Source organism: Apteryx rowi, unplaced genomic scaffold (assembly GCF_003343035.1).
Source record: "Apteryx rowi isolate R43461 unplaced genomic scaffold, aptRow1 scaffold_68, whole genome shotgun sequence".
Classification (NCBI taxonomy): Eukaryota; Metazoa; Chordata; class Aves; order Apterygiformes; family Apterygidae; genus Apteryx; species Apteryx rowi.
Window position 1 is genome coordinate 1026237 of NW_020450960.1, and position 21801 is coordinate 1048037.

The 21801-nt window shown below is 50.9% G+C and overlaps 1 protein-coding gene across 1 annotated transcript in view; it reads left to right on the plus strand.

The window, feature by feature from the left end:
- The window catches only part of GRIK3 (glutamate ionotropic receptor kainate type subunit 3), a 127221-nt gene that overhangs the window by 74018 nt on the left and 31402 nt on the right, over positions 1-21801 (plus strand). Inside the window, exons 5-10 of the mRNA XM_026086043.1 lie at positions 436-489; positions 5183-5356; positions 8091-8234; positions 11378-11485; positions 16074-16187; positions 20790-20993. Coding sequence (XP_025941828.1) covers positions 436-489; positions 5183-5356; positions 8091-8234; positions 11378-11485; positions 16074-16187; positions 20790-20993 — 798 coding nt within the window. The remainder of the gene's footprint in view (positions 1-435; positions 490-5182; positions 5357-8090; positions 8235-11377; positions 11486-16073; positions 16188-20789; positions 20994-21801) is intronic.

Genomic DNA, 21801 nt, shown 5'->3' on the forward strand with positions numbered 1-21801 from the left:
CTGTAAGATTGCCCATAGTTTGAGTACCAGAGAAGGAAATTCGGTTACTCCAGCAGAAGCAAGCCTGCGCCCGTGAGGATTTGCACTCTGCGGGATGCGGGAGCACGGCTGTGCTGCAGTCAGGTGTCCCGGCTCTCTGCGGCTCAACAGCACCCAGAAACTCCCCAGTGTCCGGGGGAGCTGGACACTCCGGCTTTGCCACCGTCTCAGGAAGGTTTGAAGACCACAGCTCAGTTCAGCACTTAAGCACGTGCTTGCTGCTGGCCAAGCACATGCTTAAACACTTCACTGATCGATCCAGAATCCAGCCTCTGTGCTTCCGGGGATGTCTCTTGCCACATTCACCAAATCAGCTCTTTAGAGGTTTCTTTTGCACAACTGTTGTTATATTCTTGGAGTCACTCGTACTAACCTCCTTTCCCTCCTCTCCTTAAGGCCATGGCAATGGGAATGATGACAGAATACTACCACTTCATCTTCACCACTCTGGTAAAGTATCTAATCTGTGCAAACACCCTTTACACTCGCTGCTGAGCCTCAGTGCAAAACGAGGAGGTACTTTAAGAGCAGGAGGGCTGGCGGGGTGCCCTCCCCGGGTGCATGTTGTACGGCTGCAGGACACTACGGCGGTGGGGTGGGAAACGCAAGGGAGAAGGATGCCTGTACTTCCCACCTCAGTCATTTTGATTTCAGGGCAACTATGCAGACCCTGAAAGATGAACATACGTGTGAATTTGCAGGGTTGTAGCCCCACGGACAGGATTTATGGGACTGAGCTTCAGTAAGAGTTGGGTACGCGTGTCGCTGTGTTCATATAGGTCTCCCTTAAACCCCAGGACCATCTCTACTGTGGTCAATAGCTCGACACTGCGGGTTTGCTCTGCATGAGAAGAGCTCTGCTTGAATTTAACTTCAGTCTCATTAAACACGGGCCAGTTCTCCTCTGACTCCAGGAGGCATTTTGGTTTGGGGCTTTTGGCATGCCACTTTTATTTCCATTTAGGATGCTATTGTCTAGTATTCTGCTGAATTTTGTGCGATTTTGGAAATCCAATTTATCTTTTTGCCTTTAGGAAAGAAACAGACTAAACTAACCCTTAAAAACTGCAACATTTATTTTTCAAATGCAAAAGACATTTTAATTACCCCTGCTGCCATTATCTATTCCAGGCAGCTTTAAGCATTTCCCAGATAACCTCCTATTAATCAGCCCCAGCTGAGCCTAGAGTACATTTCATGTGTAGGTACAGCCTGGAGGTGGGAAAAAAAGAATTATAATAAATTAATAGATAAGCAATCACAATTAATGCCACTTTCCTGAAATAACAGTTATATCATGGGAAGGATATTTTAATCTGTCATTCCTTAAGGCGATGTTTTCCTAGCTTGCAATGCATGTGCTTCAGCTTCTACAGTACTAGACCCATGGGGTGCTAATGAATTAGTCTATTATGTTATACTGAATGTTTCTAAAAGGTCCCTAGTCGATACTGAGTACGGTGTATCAACACTTGGCACGAAATGCTTCAACGTTTTGCTAGGCAGCAAGACTACAGTTCACTGACTTCAACACGAAGGGCCTTATCTCAGTCTTTTCTGACAGAGAAGGAGAAACCCTTCCGAGTCTTCGTCTAATGCAGGCACAGCTTTTACATCCTGCAAAGTCCTGAGCAGCGACAACCCCCTTAAGCTCAACACTTCTGGGAATTTCTCAGCAGCTTGTAAAAMCGAGCCCTTACAAATACGGAAGTTTCCCCAGCGCCTGCTGTCACTTCTGCCGCAAGTGGCAGGAAGACGGAAGGCAGCACTGCCGCGCACGAGCCGCTTCCCACGCTCTGAGCCGCCCTACAAAGTCCACACCCAACCCCATTTCTCCCGGTTAGGCGCTTAATTAACACAGTCTAGCTTTCCACTGGTGTTGGCAATCAGGTATTCTTGTTAAACTAAGCCTACCTGAGATCCATGACGTTTTGAGTTCATCAGTGGGTTTTCCATTCAAATAGCGATGTACACGGGCAACTTCCACTGCCGTTAGAGCAGCCTGGGGGGCCTGATCTGAGGCCGAGGCCGTTACGCCCGGCGCTGTACAGAGAGGGCGGCTGGCCCGCGCACAGACCCGCGGGCGGCGGAGGCAGCAGGGGCAGCGGGGCTCCACGCAGAGCTGCAGTTGACGGCGCGCAGGCCAGCCCCGCGCCGCACGCCTGCTGCCGTAGCCCCTAGCGCTGCGGATGCTCCTGCGGGCAAGGATCAAACATCAGCATCGCCTCTCGGGAACGATGAGCTTAAACTGGGGATTTTAACTGGGAGAGATGGGAGCATAGGTAAGAAAGGGAAGGGCCTCGCAGAAACGCTGAGAATAAAACTCCCGGAGAGGCAGTAGGATGGAGGAGACGACTAATCTGCAGCACAAAAAATAATGAATGAAGGGAAGCGTAGATGAGGCGGAAAACAGATCCAGATGTTTCAGTCTGTAGATCATGGCTGTGCAGGAGCAGAAGCTGATACGGCTGCTCTCCCCAACCCCCAAACTTTCTGAAAATCACCTTGCATTCCTAATTATCCTCCGATTCCAGGAGATGATAAATCAGGTTGCAGCTGAGAGCTAAACTGGACCCACGAAGGGAGCTAACGGGAAGCTGGCCTCCACGGGAACCTGGTGAAAGGCAGGGGCAGGGGAGAGCAGCAGGACGGGGAGGGCACCCCAAATGCGGGGCAGATCTGAAAGGTGGCCAGTGCTGGCGGTCTGACAGCAGTGCAAAGAGGACTACGAGGTCTGGAGCTCTGCAGATTAAATCTGTCATGTGCGGTTACATTTTAAGGGGGAATCATCTCCTTTTTGCGACCAAATATTAATTCCCCACAGCTGTTTCCAGAAAACAAACTGAAGTGTCTGACAAAAAGACATAAAACCTGAAAGAACAGAGCTGCCCCAGGGGGTCAGGCACTGCCCATTGCACACCCTGATACCCAGATCATACAAACATCTGTCTGAGCTTAAACAACTCTATTTGCCCTCAGTTACCGTAAGTCATTTAAAAGTCAACATCATGGCTTGTTTTGCATGATGCCCTTTAACAAGACATAGAGGTTTGTACTTGCAATATTTCAGGCGGAAAAAAAAAGACAATAAAACCCCCTGAACTCTTCTGTGGGTATGATTAATGACTTGGTCCCTGGCCGCACCTGCAGATTAAAACACAGCATCCATCAACAGTATACCTTGGGGGCGCAAAGTCAGAAACCAGCATTTAAGAAAAAGATCAAACCCCAAAACTTATTAAAGGAAAACAGTTGTAAGAATTCCTAGCTCTCCCACTGAGGATGAAGTCTCGGTCGTCGGCGAGCGCTGGTTTTGTTACGCTTTGCTCAGGGTGGTGCATTTTCGGGTGATCGCTCCTATTGCCCCGGGCGCGCGGAGCTCACTGCGGACGGCCGCGCGCCGGGCAGGCTTGCAGCGCGGCTCTGCCTCCCAGGGCAGCGATGGGCACCCAGCAATTCCCCTCGTTCCTTCCACACCAGCGCAGACCGTAGCATGCAAAACTGCAACAGCTACCTGCTCTCATACTGTATTTAAACTTGGGTTCTTTTAATCCCTCGTGAGAGCAATGAATATAGGTGCYCTCTTCATCCACATCCTCCTATCGCAGACAGCGACATTGCCTTCCCGCTCGCCCGCGTTTTTACTACCAGTGAACACTTGCAGAAACTGTTCAGGATAACATCTGACTACATACGCCCCATTAAGCAAACGATTCCCATAAACGAAGCCCCTCCAGGCTGCCATTCCCCCTGGCAAATGCCCGGGAAGCCTCGCTTGGCGCCCTCCCAGGCCGCTCTTAGCTCCCCTGGGTCAGCTGCTCTGGGTTTTGCCGAGCAGAACAGCTGTGGGACGCTCTTGGCGTGTTGTCCAACCCCAAACTACTCCAACCAGTCACTGGGCTTCGAGTTCCAGTCCTCCCGGACCTGAAGGTGACACTTAGATGCGTGGCGGAGCCAGGAGATGCATTAAAGAGGTGCAGAGGCCTCCAGCGCCCGCTTCCTCGCTGCCTGCCAAGTGATGGCTTGCGGGGTAGCTGCCAGCAGAGCTGAGGACTGCCTGGCTGGCATTTTTTTGAATTGTATAAAGGGCACACTCATTCATTTGCAGACTGCGTAGGCTGGTCGTAATGTCAAGAAATGAGTCTGAGTTCCTCTTTGATAGCAGCCTGCAAATTGACATTCCAAATGTGGAGTTATTCTGTCATCTGCAGCACCTTGTGGGCTTCAGCACTCGGAGCAAATTCTCCACAGAAAAGCCCTAGGGAGCTTCAGATACACGAACTCTGCTTCCCCCRCCGTGGTTGCAAGCCTCATTTTTCACGGTTTCAGCAAGCTAGGAGCTTTGGAGATGGGACTGAATGGTTCAGCCCCAGGGAGCACACAGGGAACTGAGGATACCACCAGAAAGTCACTGCCCCTGGCCAAGGCTTTCAACTCGTGTCCTGATACTTGCACAGTTTCAGGCACACTGTAATCATTGCTATTACTATTTTTATTACTGTTGCTGCCGTTATTAACTGCCTCACCCCTGGCGTGTGAAACAGCTCCTCGCAGGCAACGATAAGGCTCTTCTGGCTGTCCCACTGCCAGAAGAGTCACTGCCTGAGTGCTGCTGGCCACCCTTGCCAGACGGGGTGATGGACTGCACCGATCAGTAGTTGCTGCAGCAGGCAGCCGACTGGCTGCAGGACGGACAGGCTGCAGGACGGACGGCCTGCAGGCCCTGTTGTTAAGGGATCAGCCCAGAGGTTCTGAGGGATCAGTTCCCAACTCCTCCGCAGTGATCCCAAGCTAACCATTTCATCTCCTACAGAGCTCCCGGTCCTGCTTTTCTTCCCACAATTTGCTTGTCTGATTTATCTAGACAGTGAGCTCTTGGGCAGGGCTTTCTCTTTGCTGGGCATAGGTGAACTCGCACATACGACACCCTAATTCCACCAACACGTACAAGTCCTGTCTTTCTGCAAGTAACGACTGACGGCAATAGAGAGGACAATTCACCAAATTCATTAGGGCACCGTCCTCACTGCCACCTCCCGTGGGCTCTGCCTCCTCCAGTTCAATACACAGACATGAACTGACACAGAAAAGACAAACAAAACAAAGCTAAACAAAATGTTTAAACTGGTTTCTCTCTTTTAAGGATCTTTATGCATTAGACCTAGAACCATACCGCTACTCTGGAGTGAACCTGACCGGCTTCCGGATCCTCAACGTGGAGAACCCGCACGTGGCCTCCATCGTCGAGAAGTGGTCCATGGAGCGGCTGCAGTCCGTGCCCAAGGCAGAGCTGGGCCTGCTGGATGGCGTCATGATGGTATGAGAAATTCAAACAAAGCACAGATGAAGTCTGGGGAGTAAACCAGACTGGGAGGCAAGGCAGTAATGTTCAGTGAGACCTAAATGTTGAATTTATCAGCTCTTGTACTAGTAACAGCTAATTTCAGGCATCCTTCCCAGTGTGGTTAGCTGCACGCTTTGATAACTGTCCCTAAATGCAGCGAGCTCCTCTGGTGAAAACCCTGCACGGTATTGCCTTATTCACACTGTCCTTCTGCAAACCCAGCTGCAGAGAGACTGTCACTTTTGGGAGACGAYGCTGTCATCTTAAGGATGCAGCCAGCTCTCAGGTCTCCTCCACTCCTCTCTCTTCTTCCCAGTAAAAAGCTGACCCCAGGACCTGCAAAATTCAAAGCTTTCAGCTCCAGAAAGGGGTGAGCTAGGGAATGCCAAGCGCAGCGGGGAAGCGCCCTGGCTACTTTGTGCTGGGAACAAGAGGAGAGGGAGCTGCAACCAGCTGGATCTAGTGCCCTGTGCTAAAGCGCAGCAGGACTTGTCTGCGCTCGCCTGACGCGCAGATGTAGCGAGCGCTCGCTGACCTGCAAAGGCACCAGCTCTAAGTGCCACAAACCCCAGGTGCCTGGTCTGGAAAGGGAATGCGCTCCTCCTCCAGGCTGGTTTCCAGGGCAGGGCAGGGCCATTGCTGTGCAAGTCTCTCCACCGAGGCCTGGGGAACAGCATGGGGGAGTAGAAATGCTCCACGTCCCACGAGACGAGCCAGCTGCACGGCTCTCCGCAGCCTTGCATGGATTCAGAGCAACTGATGATTTCCCCATGCAATTGCTAAAAGGTGCCAAATGCCCCAGCTCCCAGGGACTAGGAGCACAGCGCACAGCTAGACTAGGCCAGGCAATTCATTGAGACTGAGTTATGGAAAACCAGCCAAATCCATGTGCAGAGATGGGCTTTGCTGCAGTTTTGATGACTCCTTTCAGGGTCTGATGGCAGCTCTGCTCCGCTGAGTTACCGCTCTGAAGGTAGAGCACCTGCTCGCCCATCTGCCTTGCCTGCAAGGCTGCATCCGACCCCCGCAGCTGCTGACCGGCTTCGTCCTTCCTCCTCCTTCCCGCTGCCAGACCCCTGCCCAAACGCAGCACAGCCTCCCAGACCTCCACCTTGAAACGGCTCCCTCAAATCCCCCTTGTTCTTTCCTTCGCTTAGAGCAGAACCCCATCGTTCGCTTTCAGCCTTTTACTCTTCCGCAGCCTTGCCTACCACTACAGCAGCGCATCGCCTACGACGCTGCAGAAGTTACTTTGCCCCCTGCTGCCCCGGGTTCCTCTCCTGCTGTCCCGTCCATGCGCCTCTTCGGAGGGGATCCTGCCCTTCGTGACATGTCTGCAGGGCACCTGCCCCAGCGGGGCCCTGATCTCAGCGAGGCAGCACAGTATGTGATTCACCACGAAACTGCTTACGTGCGTTCTCGTACCCCTCTCCCCCAGCCCCAGACTAATTCAGTCTGCCCTTCTGTCCCTAACGCTATAAACCCGAGCCCACCGGATGGAGGTCAGGTGCCTGCTCTTCATGCTCGGGTGCAAAGGGAAGGGAAGGTCACAGGGATGGTTGCCAACGCTGGAGGATTTTTTCCATGGCCGCGTCCTGTTAGATGTTTGCCCTGCTGTTTGCTGTGCTACTCTGTTTTATTGTGCTACTGCTGTACTCGCATCTGTTTTCTAGCCTTTGTGAAGCCAGCAAATAATGTATTTTCATTAGTGGGACTTACTACATCGGGGTGAAAAATAAATCCAATTCTGTTGGTCAGTGTTTGGAGGTGAGATGGGGCACCTCAAACTGAATTTAAAACTATCACATYATATTGGGGGGGAGGGGAAGCTCTCCCCAAATCAAATCACTGAAATGCGGAAAGATGTTGCAAATCTGTGATGTTCTGATTTCAGTGAAAGTCTGGGTCATTTTGGAAAATTCAGTCTGCCCACAGGCAAGTCATTTGACTTTTCCGTTTCTCATTTCTCTATGCATAAAGTAGCCTGGATAATATTTTCTCTCTTTCTGCATAAGAAAATCCTGTCACCATATTCTACGTATAGAAATAGCTACCTTCTTTGTTTGACAGTACAGTAGTAAATGTATTAGAAATACCCAGAATAGCTGCACACAGACAGATGACATTTTCACAATCTATGATTTTGAGAGAGAACAGTGATCTTTGAGTCTAAAGAGCCACGTAACAGAAAAACACTTGTGTTCGTTAGGCTTYGCCACGTGCAGAGGTACGTGTTTTGAGAACGTGCTTTGCATGAGAGGTCAGCCTAGAGGTCCGCAACCAMCTCATCGCGCGTTAAAGCGAATGCGCTCCTGGCAGCCCCTCGAGATGCCGGTGAAAATGGGCCACCCTACGGTCCCACCTTGTGCCCACAGCGTCCGGCGGACCAGAGGCGCCGGTCGGCCGTGCCAGGGAGCTGCTCACCGTGCAGGAGCCCAGTCCTGCGGCAGGGCCTGATCCTGCTGGCGCAGAAAGCTCTGCCTTCGCAGGGCTGTTTGCAGAGTTAGACACCAGGGAGGTGAGGAGCTGGGAAGGACTGGGACAGAGAAACCCTCGTGTCTGGTGGGCRCTGGGCAGGTTGCTAATTCAGAGGGGAAATCTTGCAGCTTCTTTAGAGACGYGATACAGACTCCCCGTTGCCTTGCTGCATGACGCTTCCTCGCTGCGCGACCGTCGCCAACGCAAATGCTGTTCCCCTTTACTTTAGACAGATGCTGCCCTGTTGTATGACGCAGTTCACATCGTCTCGGTGTGCTACCAGCGAGCCCCTCAGATGACTGTTAACTCCCTGCAGTGCCATCGGCACAAAGCCTGGAGGTTCGGTGGCCGCTTCATGAATTTCATAAAAGAGGTAAAAGCATAATTTGCAACCGTAATTGCTTCCCACTAATGCAAAACTTCCACAGCGGGAGCAGTGCAGCTGCTCAGAGTGCAGGTACGGCGGCACATGGCAGAGAGGTTCTGCAGTTACGGGATTATAAAATTCTCCCCTGCCGGGGTTGGTACAAACGGATGGAAGCACAGATATACATCAGACTGCTGACTTTACCCAGAAGGGAAAAATTCTGTGTGGGAGAAGAAAGCAAAGATAGTAGCATAGCAGCAGGAACTACTTTACATGAAGTAGTCCAAAAATTAACCTTAAATTTTCAGGGTCAAATAAAGCCGTGAGGAAGCTCTCCTGACTTTGAAGTCCCCTGACAGGGAATTCATCTGGCGTGTTRGAGTAGCTTGGGGCAGCTTTTTGACCTGGGAACCGAGAAGTCCAGATTTCTATTGCTGGTTTCCCACCCAAACCACTGCATGACCTAGTGCCGCCTCCTGCGCCTCCCAAACCAGGACACAGAAGCAATGCTTGGGTGCCCGGGGTTGGTTTCACTGATGACCCTTAAGGGAATTATATCCGTTGTGTATGTGAGTAAGTGTCTAGGCCAGGCTTGGGGCTGCTCATTTAATTGTATTGCTATATTTGTCTAAAGAAGAGATAGCACTTGGGGGCTTAGTATCTTTTAAGTATTTAGCTATTAAGGGCAACTGCCCTCTGTAAAACAGCCAGCATCGGGCTTCTGCACCATCTACACCCTGTCTTTGCCTTCAAAATAACATCAGTGCAGCCGCAGCAAAACATCCAAAACAAGCCGGACTCCTCCCTGCTGTCCCGAGACCTGCCCTCGCCTCCTCGTGCATCGGGAGCAGCTGGACCGCTCTCTTTACGACACCGTCTCTCCGCGGAGCAATAGCCGYTTGCCTTTCGCAGGAACATTTGCCCAGGCTCCGCAAAGGGCATTCAGCGCAGCTAAACCCCAGCGGCAAAGCTGGCAGCAGCGCGCAGCTCTGCCCGCGCCGACGGAGGGCTTCGGCAGAGCCGTGGAGTCAGCAAGCAGGGAGCCAGGGGAGCGAGGAGGCAGCTTCATTTGCTCTCTGCTTTGAGTCATGGCAATTTTTCTCTGCTCAGCCCACATAACTGTTTGTTTGCATCTGGCAAGAGCAGGCGAACAGGCGCAAACCGCAGGTGCTCCTGAGCAATAGCTCAGCAAGGGACTGCAGCAGAGGGAAGCCGCAGCGAGGGGTGGCCAGGAGCCCTGCCCAAAGGGCCCCTCGCACGCACACCCTGCGCTCACCCCGTGCTCTGCTCTGCTCGCCCGCAAATAAAAGGACAAAAATACGGAAGCAAGAGCTGCAGGAAGACATTGCAAACGCCGCCAGATACGTCTTTGTGATGAAAAAGCCCCATTTACCCTAAGGCCTTTTTAACCTTCTCTGGCTGYGGCTCTTCACGTGGGAAGCTATGAAAGCGGCCGCAGTATGGTATACATGATTGAGGCCGCACTGCAACAGCTGGCCATAAACCCCCTAAAGTTTTTAAACATAAAGGAGTAGAAGTACATTGTTAATCGTTATTAGGCTTTGTGCTGCAGTACCGTCTGCAGACCCCGGCAGGCGCAGAGCGGCGCGGGCGCCTACGCCAGGGGCTCCCAAGCTGCCCGGCCCGAGGGGAGGAGAAAGGAGGAGTTGCTGCCATTGCAGAGAGCATGAACTTTTTTGTTAATAAGCCCTGAAGATTGTATCTTTTCTCCCTCTGCCTCTCTCTCTCTCTCCTTTTTCGTGTTTTGTTCCCTTCTGCGGAAAGCTGCTCCAGCTGGCTGCCAAAAGACAGTGTAAATAATTTGTTTGGTTGGCTCCTTTTGCAAATTACCCTGCGCCGCACACTCCAGCGCCTGCCTGTTGTTTCCCTCGCTGGCACGGCGTCAGCTAGTTGCAGGGATGAACCTCCTCCCCCTGCACACGCAGTAATTGCGCTCGCTAAGCTCCGGCGAAGGCAGAGCGGCAGCGAGAGGGAGGCTTCAGCGCTGCCGCCGCGGCCCGGCCCCGCGCTGCTCGCATGGGGAGCRGGCGTTTGGAGCAGCCGCTCCCCTGGCAAATGCACGACGCCTCCTTTCCCGCGCTGGGATGCGCCAAGCTCCCCGGCCCAGAGAGGGAACACGTTCACCGGGGGAGGAAGGACCTGCCGCGTCCGAGCTGCTCAGCGGAAAGAGCCAGAAACCGAACTGCGCGTTGCCGAAACGGGATTGTAAAGTCGTAATCCCTGCCGACAGCCCGGCACTATCACAGGAGCATCCTACAGTCACAGCATGCTTTGGGGATGCTTAATGCCCTAATGCCACAGCATGCCTTAATTCTGGTGGGGTTGCAAATACACGGTGGGAAAGCAAGAGAGTAATAGAATAACTCTGGCTGGAAAGGAGCTCTGGAGGCCTTTACTCCAACAGCCTGCTCCGGGCAGGACCTGCTCCCAAGTTAGGCCAGGTTGCCCAGGGCCTTGGCCAGGCAAGCTTTGAAAATCTCCCAAAATGCAGCTTCCGTATCGTCTCTGGGCACCTGTCCCAGGGCTTAAGTCAAACCGCCGTAAACTGGACGAGGGGCTCTGACACTGCACGGTCCTACCAACGTTCCCACGTCTGCTCTGGAGAGACGGAGCCCGTTAGCAGGGATAAGGTCTTGGATCCCTAGACCCTTGTGCTCCACTTTCCATCTGAAATAAGGGAGGGAAGTACTCAGCTCTTTTTAGCTTCCAGGTGCCCTGGAAGCACCAGCAGGTTTGTGCAAATAAGGGTTATTTGCGGGGTTGACTAGAATTGTCCCAAATCCAGGCTCCCCGCAGCCCAGCACTTCTCAGCACTGCAAGGGTAAATGCTGCACACAAGGATGCCGTGATAAATGCAAGTAGTTTTCTACTGAGTCATCATGTCCTGAACAGCTGTTGAACACAAAAGGTGCTAACAAAAATTGTGGCAAGGACTTTAAGAGACTTATGAAAATCTCCAGCTCAGTCTGCAGTCTGAACAGTGATGGAGATGGTTATTAATTAATCCTGCTCTTTGGGGAGAAAGTACCAGTGTAAGGACTAATTAAAAGAGCGCATTGTACAGTAGAGGACAAAAGATTATTTATGATACCAAGTAACAGCCCTGCCACTTTTTCTCCCTTCCACAGGCCCAGTGGGAAGGATTAACTGGACGGATTGTCTTCAACAAAACTAGTGGTTTACGGACAGATTTTGATCTGGACATCATCAGCCTCAAAGAAGATGGGCTCGAAAAGGTAGGCAGGGTTTGTCTTACCTACTGAACCATAGGCTACCTGACTTTGAAAGATCTGCTCAGGCAACAGAGAAAATGGTTGGTGGCCTTACTGCTCCCATGTTTTCTGTTTTATATATAAAAGGATATTTACTTTGTGGGATTTCTCAGATCCTTTTCTGYGCCTCATCTGTGACTCACTAGCCTTGAAGCTCTGTGCGTGGGCTTAGTTCCCAGCTGCATAAGTGCTTGTGGCACTTTGCTGGGATATGGCAGAAGAGCGGAGGCAGAATAAACCTTCTGAGCAGCCATTACCACGTCCTTGCCCAGGCCCAAGGTGGAAGTAATAAGCCTGTCCCGCTCTCCATCCTGCTGGGCTTGCTTGCAAAACGCTGGTATTTTCCTGAAAGCATCATCCTGGTGTGACTTTCTTCAATAAAAATTGCCTAAGGCTTGGAAATGGCACCAGCTTATTACAGCCTAGATTTCGGAGGAGGACACAGTGTGCATCTTTGTTTAATTTTTTTTCTGTGTTACCAAAGGAACAATGAGGAAAAAAGCGAAGTGTCTGCGCTGCCTGTCTGGCCGCGGGGTTGCGTTCAGCAGTTCCTCTTCCCCGCCATCCCGGGGAGCAGCCATGGCAGCAGAGTGCAGGCTCCCTTCCTCCTAATTAGCGCGGATCTCCCCTGGGCACAGAAGTACAATGCTGATGTGCAAATCTGATTCTCAGGTGTTCACGGGGATTTCATTTCCTTTCCTTTAATTACTTTTCCAAAAGAAAAGCAATAGGCAAACCATTAAAGCTGCTAAAATACCATTTTCAAGGTGAGATCAATTCATTTAATAGACAAAACAAAGCAGCAAGTGGCCTAAAACAAGCAAAGAACTGCGCAGTGGACAGCTTACACCAACCGCTGCCACTTCACGGGTGCTCTGCTCTAATCCGCYGCCAGGCAATGCCGGCTGAGGCCACCAGGCCCTCTCCGGGTCTGACCCCTCCTTGGGATAACTCTGGGTCCACATTCTGCTAAAGGGCGTCTCGCCTACAGATTTACAGGAAAAAGCAATTCCCTTTCCAGAGCAGAGCCGGCTTCAGACACCCGCGCGGTGCCTTGCTGGCAGCTACGGATGAAGTGCCGAGTCCTGTAACCTTTGGGCATGGAGACGGGCTTCGAGTACAGCAGCGAATGCCAGCTGGGAACGCAGAGAGGGAGTTTTCAATTAGCCATGCAGCGAGCAGCCCCAGGTGCACAGATGACTCTTCCAGTTAAGGCTGGGGAATTAATCAAGCAGCGCTCACGGCGGTGGCAGCGGCTGCCCTGCTCGGAGGGCGCGGATGCGGTGAGGCTCCCCGCGACCGAGGGGCTCGGCGGCCCCATCCCCCTTTCTTACGCTTTGTTTTTCCTTCTCTTTAAAATAAATTGCTGCCGTGCTTTCACACCACAGTGGTAGTTCTTTGCTTTGTGTAAAAAATCTCAAGGTCAGCACTGCACTCTCCTTGTGGATTTGTTTTGGTGTCAAACACAGAATGAAGAAAATGTTATTTCAAAAAAGCCCAGTGCCCCCTTCAGTCTCGGCTGCAGCCCAGCAGAGCCCTGCGCAGGGAGGAGGTGGGGACGGGGCAGAGCGAAGAGCCCTCCTTTTCGCAAGAACTGAGCAGGAAATGAGCTCTGCGGCTTCGTTGTTTTCTTCAAAATATTGAAAAATAAAATTTTCCACTTAACATTTGACAGGACATATTGAAACCCTTAAAACATTCCCAAGCCAAGAAAAAAAGTTACRTTATTCCATTTGGATTTTGTGACAACTCTAAAGTAGTAATTACCAAAAAAGTTTAGAGTCTAAACTGTGTCAAAATCACCCTATTGTGCAAAATTCTCCAGTTTTGAAAAACCAGCCTTTCCCAAAGACTGAAAGTCGTCTTTCTTCTTTCCCTCTCCTGGTTCGTTCAGCAGCAGAAGCCTCCTGGGCAAGACGAGGTGGATCCAGGTGCTTTTTTGATACACGGAAAAGAAAACGATAGCTCAGAACATTAGCGCTTGAGGAAGAGTTCGGCTCCGTAGGCCGAGATCGATAAAGCAAAACCGCAGAGCGTAAAAGCTTCCTCCGCCGGTGAGGTTTTCCTGAGCGTATCGGGCTGCTGCGYGCCTGCCAAGTCTCTCCTCCACGCGGCGCCCGAACAGGGACGCTGATTTGCAACACTGAACTGATGGGAAATWCATACCTGAATTTCTACTTTCTCTTCTGAAAGCTACTCGCTTTCAGAAATCCCACAGAAACTCCCCGTGTCTTTTTGCAGTACAGTGCACCAAAGACTGCAGGAGAGCTGCGTGTTGGTAAAATAACAGAAAAATGTGGCAAGCGTTTGGGTACCATGTGAATCTAAATGTTTATGTACAACCACAGCCCCTATCTGTCAAACTAATACTCCTCAGGCGTGCTGGAGACCGGCACTAGCTGTATTTATTACGCGTGTGTGTCGCAGAAAGCCCATAGGAAGGAGCCAAACCTTGATGCATATTCTGTGCAGTCATTCAGCCTTTGTGTTTGATCTCCATCAATTCAGAGATTTCACAATTCCCACTATTATTTTTTAAAAAGCTTCTTGTCAACTCTAGGGGGATTTTAAAGTATTGATGTCAAATCTCTGTTGATATTAGGTTTCTGTCAATAGTTAATCTGAAATAACAAAATGGCAAACTACAAACAAATCCCGGGCGGATTCTGCATTATGTATAATAGCTTATGTTTGTTGAGCTTTAGGATTGAACTCCTGATCCTTCTACCTCCTGGATGTTCCAGGGATTACAGCAGTATTAACTAAACATAATTACATGTAGTTTGACTATCTGACTCACACGCTTCTCTTAATGCACTTTTTTTTTCTTTCCTTTTTCAATATTTAAAACTGATTAATTCAGTCTTAAGTTCCATGTATTTCATTTTCTTAAAGCAACTTTAACCTAGTAGAGGTCTCTTAGATTCCTGCTTTTTTTCCATGCACAGTAATAATCTTTTGACATTGCAGCTGTTCTGCGATTGAAGGGAGACAAGGAGGATTGCCTGAAATATTTAGAGCCTTTCACAAAGTTCATGGAAACCCTTTTAGAATTTATGAAATTTTTTTGCCAGGCAGCATTCCTCATTACAAAGTCTCTTTCTGAGGATGCAGTAAAACCAAGTTCTCTCCTTGGACTGCTGAAGAGGTTGGAGTATCTTAAAAATAGGAATAAATAAATTATTGGAAGCTCCTGGCTCCCCAGTGGGTCTGAGCTGTCTGCTGCAGGTTTCTCAGTCCCGTCTCCCAGCATGAACCCTAAGATGGATTATCTGTTCCCATTACCATGGGGGTTTTGTTCTTCCTCGCTGCCAGGCTGGCTGAAGGGCCACCCTGCTCCGCTCGTTGGCAGCAGTCCCACGTGCCTGCAGCTTTGGTGGCATATTATCTCCCTGTCACAGGCCTTTAGCTAGTYCTGCCTCCAAAGTTTGTCTCAAGCCTCCTCGATCCTGCTGAGATCATGTTAACAGGCCTACAGCTCCCCAGATGACTTCTCTTAAATAGAAACATGTTTTGCTATTTCTGGGTCAGTAGACTTCTTCAAAGTCTAAAAATGCATTAAAATTGACAGCCTGAGAAAAAAAGAGCACCTCAAAGAGACGAGGAGCATAGCTGTGTGTGCCCGAGCCCACGCCTGAGCAGGTCTTCGCACCTCAGTGGCTCTGTGCACCTGCCTCGGAGGAGGCACAGCTGCCTCCGGTAGACGACTTCAGTATATCTCTAAGTGGGACAACGACAATAAAGGCAATTGCATAGTTGCCCAGTGAAGGAAAGCGCTTGCAGCTCCCCGCTCTTCGTGCCTGCCTCTTCTGCCTTTCCGTGGCGCCTGCTGACCTTCGCAGCAGTGCCCCGACCCACTGCACAGGCAGGAGTACTCCAACCCTCTTGGCCTCCGTACGGGACCAGGACTGACTTGTTTCTGCTCCGGATAGAGCAAACCAAGAGTTCAATCAACAACGCCCTAAACTGCAGCTCAGGGTGCACTTAATCACATCTACTGGAGATGCTGGGGCCGAGGCCCTTTAAGGAAAATTCATTAAAAAGTGAGTCTATGCCTCTGTGCAGAAGATAGAAATGGTCCATACCAGCGATGCGCAAAGCTGGTCAAATTGTTTTTAATTCTTCCCATCAAAACAAAAGAATTAAAATGAAAGAAAACGGCCTCGTATTTTTGCTTGTTTACTTTTGTTCTGTTTTGCTCTTACCCAGAGTTGACTCTTCAGCACATTTTGATTGTTTGTACTCCACAAAACCATTACAAATTGTTCATTCAGCTCCTAAATGGTAGTTATCATGGTYGTCTTTCATGCACCTGTATCCTTCTGAGAGCAGCATAAGGGTTGGTTATTACACACATGCAGGTAGAGCGACCTGCAACTGAAGGGTTAACGCAAATCTTCTATTCAGCTGATACAAGATGATAATTTCAGCTTTGCTTCCATTTTCTGCAGATGAGGGAAGCAACTCTATTTTTCCAGGCCAGTAGGACGCTGAGAGCGACTGAATAATGTGAGCCAGGTGCTGATTCATTTGCTTGCTCGCTTCATTCCAGGTCGGAGTGTGGAGTCCTTCGGATGGCTTGAACATCACGGAAATTTCCAAGGGACGAGGGCCTAACGTCACCGACTCGCTGAGCAACAGATCTCTAATTGTCACCACTGTCCTGGTAGGAGACTGCAGGCCTCTCTTTTCCATCTACGCGTCAGCCGCTGGGACGCKTGATTCCCTGACAATTTGCAGCCCGCCCTTCCAGATTAGCGAGTCCCTCGGAAAGCTGAAGGAGGGCACGGAGGAGGGCCTGCCCGCCGCTCTGCCCCGGGGCGACGCGGTGCCGCATCCTCCGTGGCCGGCCACGCTCCCCCTGCCGCCGGGCCGGGCTCAGCTCTCCCGTTTCTCCTTGCTCGGGGCGGGTTGTGCGCGCTGAGCTCCAAAAAAGCTCCCAACTCGCCCAGGGCCGGCAGCGCGCAGGTGTCTGGCTCGTCAGCAGCAACGGGCACCGTCGGCTGGTCGGCACCTCCGCCTCAGACAGGAATATCCTTGTCGCAGGGGAAAACGCCAAGAACAGCCAGAGACCTTGGCCTGGCTGTGACAATCGTGTTTCTTTCCCCCTCTCAAGTACATATTTGATAAACTAGCTAAAAGTAATRCAGTTATCCAGCACACCACGGGTACTTAACTGCTCTCCTCCGCTTCCAGCTGTCACACTGCATTTTGTTCCCACGTTCACTATTGGATTTGATGGCAGGCATCAGATCAGAATGAATTTTTATTTAACATCTAATGAATTATGACTAGTGGCATTGGTTTCTATATGGCTGCATTACACGGCACAGGCTTGTGGCATACCTGCAGGAAGCAACAAAAAATATCAGCACTTAGCTCACCTACAATTGGGGCTGAACCGTGTTTTTGCCTGTGTAAAATTTCTGGCCCTTTTATATTCCATATTTTCAGGGAGCCTAAAGGTAGGGATAGGAAAGAACTGCCAGCCTGGGGGTGTGCTCCCCAGAGCAGAGCCCTGTGATCCCTTATTGCATGCCTCCTTGCCATCCTAAAAGGATGTGTCTTTATACAGAGCAGGGGTTTGTATTATAGAAGGAATTGCAAGACTGTGAGGTCCATCCTCTAGCTTCTCACTGCCCAGAAGAAAAGAGAGTAAGGAAATGCTTGATGCAGGACGTAGGAAAGGTTGGAAGCAAAGGGCTTGCTCCAYGCAGTAAAGGGTTGGTGAAAAGGAAGCAGACAGAACGCCGGTGCAATACAGATGCTGCTGCTCTCCTTACAAATTAGCCACCCTATCTAACAAAAAAAAAAAAAAAAGGTAACTCAGAACTTCCCCTTCATCACGTAATGTTTGCTCACYGAAACATTTTGTTCAGGTTCCTCTCTGACAGTCGGGTACAGGCCGCTCTCCTTGGCTAAGCTTTGCAACACGCTGCTTTTGTGTCCCAACACGCACGGGAGACTGAGAAAGAAAGTTCCCTTCCCCGTCTGAAAGTTTCACGCTGCGCTGCTCCCACGGGACGGAGATGGGTCATGCTTACGGGGGAGCGGCGCAGGTGCGGTATCTGGTGCAATATACATTAGCAGAATCAGTGGCAGCAACGGTTCCCCGCTGGCTACGGTTATTCAAATGAATTGTCACATCAGGAGTTACTGCAGAAGCATTAGAGAAACGACAGAGCAAAAGGCGCTTTAACAATTCAACGAGCATCAGATGGTGAAACTGCCTCTGTTCAGACTCTTGCAGTAGCCCTCGCGCAGGCACACTACACATACAGTTTGCTTTCCTTTTTATTCTCTTGCGTTTAAGCATTTTTGGTGTGTTCAAAATGCTTATGAAGAGGAAGTTTAAGTAGCCTTTTCTAACAGGCCAAACAGAGAGACCCGCCATGCCACATTTAGTTCATTTTAGCAAGGTAAACTGCCAGTCCCTGTACGTGGGGGATGCAAATTTTTAGAGCAACATGAATAACACATCACATCAATCCACTCTCAGGTGGAGGCTCAGGATCAGCTGCAAGGGAATTGCTCAACCCGTACTGCAGCCTGACAAAGCTCCCCAGAAGTTGTGTAAGGACTCACCTTGCGCCGTCTCTAATCAGAACTGCGCGCGGTACTTGGGGAAACCTGCTGCGAGGGGATGGCTGGCGCCGGCGCTGCTGCAGAGGAGCCTCGCGAGACGGCAGCAGAGCTGCTCGGACAGAGGCAGCAGCAGATCRTGCAGGGTGAAGCCGAGGGGCACCACGTACGTCCAGGAGCAGAGCACTGGTGAGAACTGTATGGCGAGGACTGAGGGAAATCAGAAAAGATGCATCCTGCCAGGCATAAGATACATGGCTGGAGCTGTGGAAATGCCGAGGTCTAGACTAACGCGATTGCTGTACCTCAAGAGTAAGGTATAATGCAAAATGAGGGAGCCAGAAGGARACCTATCAGCCATCTGCCCTTGACATGCTTCCTTCAGGCAGTATTTTCATCTCTTACCCCACGAGCACATATAAATTATAGAATGTACAACTGTGATATCAGTTCCCGTTAATTGTGTGATTCCTTGGGCCTGCACACACGCAACGGGGTCTCTACCCAGAAACCACATCTGTCCTACAATTCTGTTGCCTGCCAAGAGTAAGAAATGTGCTTAGACCCAAGTTTTGCAATAACTGCATTTTCATATACTGGATTCTAAAAAATAAAATACAACCCTAAACTTTATTTGCATTTGCAACTTCCCTTTGTGCCTTTGCATTGGTGTAAATGATTGCAGAAAAGCCATAGGAGGAACCTTTGAAAGAAAAAGCATGAAAGGTTATTTTCCCCCCTTTTGCACATATTGCAGTGACTTGTTGGAAGAGAAATATTACCCCAGCAGCCAGTGCCACTCTCCCCAAGCAATATGGGAACTGTGAAGTTATGAAATTGAGGGCACCTTCACTGAGAAATCGATTAGCAAACCGAGAGAGCTTGTGAATTGGATGTCTGGCCATTTTCAGTAATAAATTGTGAAATAGTCCGTGAATAAGTGGTTCACAGAGTTCAGAATTACCCCCTAGGAAACGTCTGAGACCTGGAGATACATTACTGAAGCTTGTGGCGTCCTAATGTTCAGTGCTTCAGCTGTTAAATATGCATGTAATCCCTACAGCGCTTCCCAAAATTAATAGTGCTTTATGGCTGCTCTAGAGCTGGTGTATTTATATCAAAATCCATAGATTCAGCTGATTCACAAACAAAGCACTAACTCCAGATAAGAAAGCTGAGGAGGAGGCCAGAGAGAGCAGGATTTAACTGAGCCRTGTGCGCCAAACTCAACTCTATAGGCGTGCTCTTAGCGGTTTTGCTCTGCAGTTCTGCAGACGTGGCYGTGTGCGCTCCCGCTCGTCCCCTCCCGACGCGGCCACAAGGCCACGCAGGCACCTCCTGCCACTGCCTGCCCCCCGCGCGGGAGGCAGCGCTTTCCCCACGGCAGCGGTGGGGCTCACGCGGCCTTGCAGAGAGGGACGCCCGGCGCCTGCCGTAGTCCCGGTGCAACGGGGTACCTCGCTCACGTTCTAACCGGGATCCCAGATCTCCCGTCCCGCGACTGCCGCCCCCCTTGCCCCCATGCGATGCCGCGGGAGCGCTAGCAGCCCAGCCGGCTCCCCAGGGCAACCTGCGAGCCTTCTGCAAGAACCCCATTTTCATACACCAGCCACCCCTTAGGCAAGGACTGGAGCCTTGCGGGTGCTTTTAATTTGAGCCATTTATTAGCTGCTGTTGATCTCTCGCCCTCCTCTTGCCTTCTAGCTTTTGTCTGCTGCCTACCATGTTTTGCCATTTCCATCTGTCCTCTACATGTTTTCTCCCTCGGGCTTCCCTACGGTGTCCCTTGCCCTCAGTCCTCACCGACCGCCCCCGCCTGACACCTCGCGGAAGGACGGTGATGGCTGTTATGTGTTTGCAACTGCACATGCGCCTGCTGGCTTCAGCTGAAGAGGCAGGAAGCCACAGGGCAAAGCCTACTGTAAAGTACTGTATTAGTTATTATTTGGCATGTGGCAGTGCTTGGGACAACTGCGATTAAAGACGCACCCCTGACCTTCCCCACTGAAGCTGTACCAGACCTATGGGAGAGGCTGCTATAGCTCAGAGGACGCCTGCAGTGACAGCATGTTCAACAAGCTCTTCTCCTTCAGACCTTCTCTGGGCAGCACTAGGGTCCCTCTCCCATCCCCTGCCTCAGCCATTCTCATGTCCCATCAACTAGCGGGGGGAAAAGAGAAAAATGACCTAAACTCAGGGAACGTGTTGAGCTGACCACCAGCCAAGCATGGTTCCTTCACCTTGTATGTAATCCACCAGCCTCTTCCTTGCTGCCATTGCAGTGAGTGCAAATTCAACTGCACCACAGTGTGGGTCAGCTGCATTTCTGCTGTGCAGGAGCTGCAGTTGAATTTGTCCTCCCCTGCCCCTCTTACTGTTTCTCAACGCTCTTCATTTTCAGAGCATGAAATGGTTATTTTTCTCCCTGAAATCCCACCAAATGGAAAACAGTTGGCTGCTCAGAAGAGACAAAATTAAATTTTGTGGGGTAAACAAGGTTGCTAATTAGCTGATGCGCTGTGTAAAGTTAATTTATTCCAAACATGTCACAATGCCAACGCTGCCTGAAGAGTCCAGTCTTGTTGCTCGGGTCTACCTGCCGAGCAGCCCTGCCTCTGGTGCTTTGCTGTGAAAATGGGACTGGCGGCCGGCCCGTAACCGTGACTCTTTGCTTTCCGGTGTCCAGGAAGAGCCCTTCGTCATGTTCCGCAAGTCAGACATGGCCCTGTTTGGGAACGACCGCTTTGAGGGTTACTGCATCGACCTTCTGAAGGAACTGGCCATCATCCTGGGCTTCACCTATGAGATCCGGCTGGTGGAGGACGGGAAATATGGCGCGCAGGATGACAAGGGGCAGTGGAACGGCATGGTCAAGGAGCTCATTGACCACGTAAGTGAGGCACATCCGCACGTGCATGCAGCTGGGGTGGCTTTCTGCCCGGGGTGGGACTGCTCTCTGGCTCATGATACCTGCAATAAGCTCATATCCACTCTGCTTGAGCCCTTGTGGGCTATGTTGCTTGGTACATAAGAGGCGTATCCCTGTCACCAGCGTGATTTCCGACTCCGCCAAATATTCATTTGGAGTCTTCTGAGAATGGACATTTTCATAGTACAAAAATAGGCTCTGCAGCTTCACCCACGGACCATCCCTGCTGTGCTGCTGTCCCCGCCACGGCAACGGGGCACAGGCTGGGCACGCAGGCAAGCGAGACGGGGCTGCTCCAAGGCCCGGCTGCTACGAGCCGGCAGCTGGGTCTCCTGCTGGGGAGCAGCCTGTCTGCTCGCACCCCGCGGAAGCTGCCGCGCTGCTCCCACGAACGTGGGCTGGGTACAGCGTCAAGGGGGCTCCGGGACACCAGGCAGGTCCCAGGCCCAGCTCAGCTGGATCCAGGTGACATCGCCAGGGAACGCTCTGGCTGACAAGTGATGCTGGTCTGCMTGTTTAGATACAGACACCCAAATTTGTGTGTCCACTGTGCTTGCTGTGAGACCCTGGAGTCCAGGAGATCTCCTCTACCCATCTAAATAAACAGGACCTTGTCCCTGATGTGGCGGAAGAAGCTTTGTACTGAATATTTGAGCAATGCCGTTACTGGGAAATCTTTACTTTTTTTTTCCCCCCTGAATTTTTTCTGTATTATATAAAGTCATTGGATGACATAATGGGAAGGATATCAGAGAATAATGGTCCACTA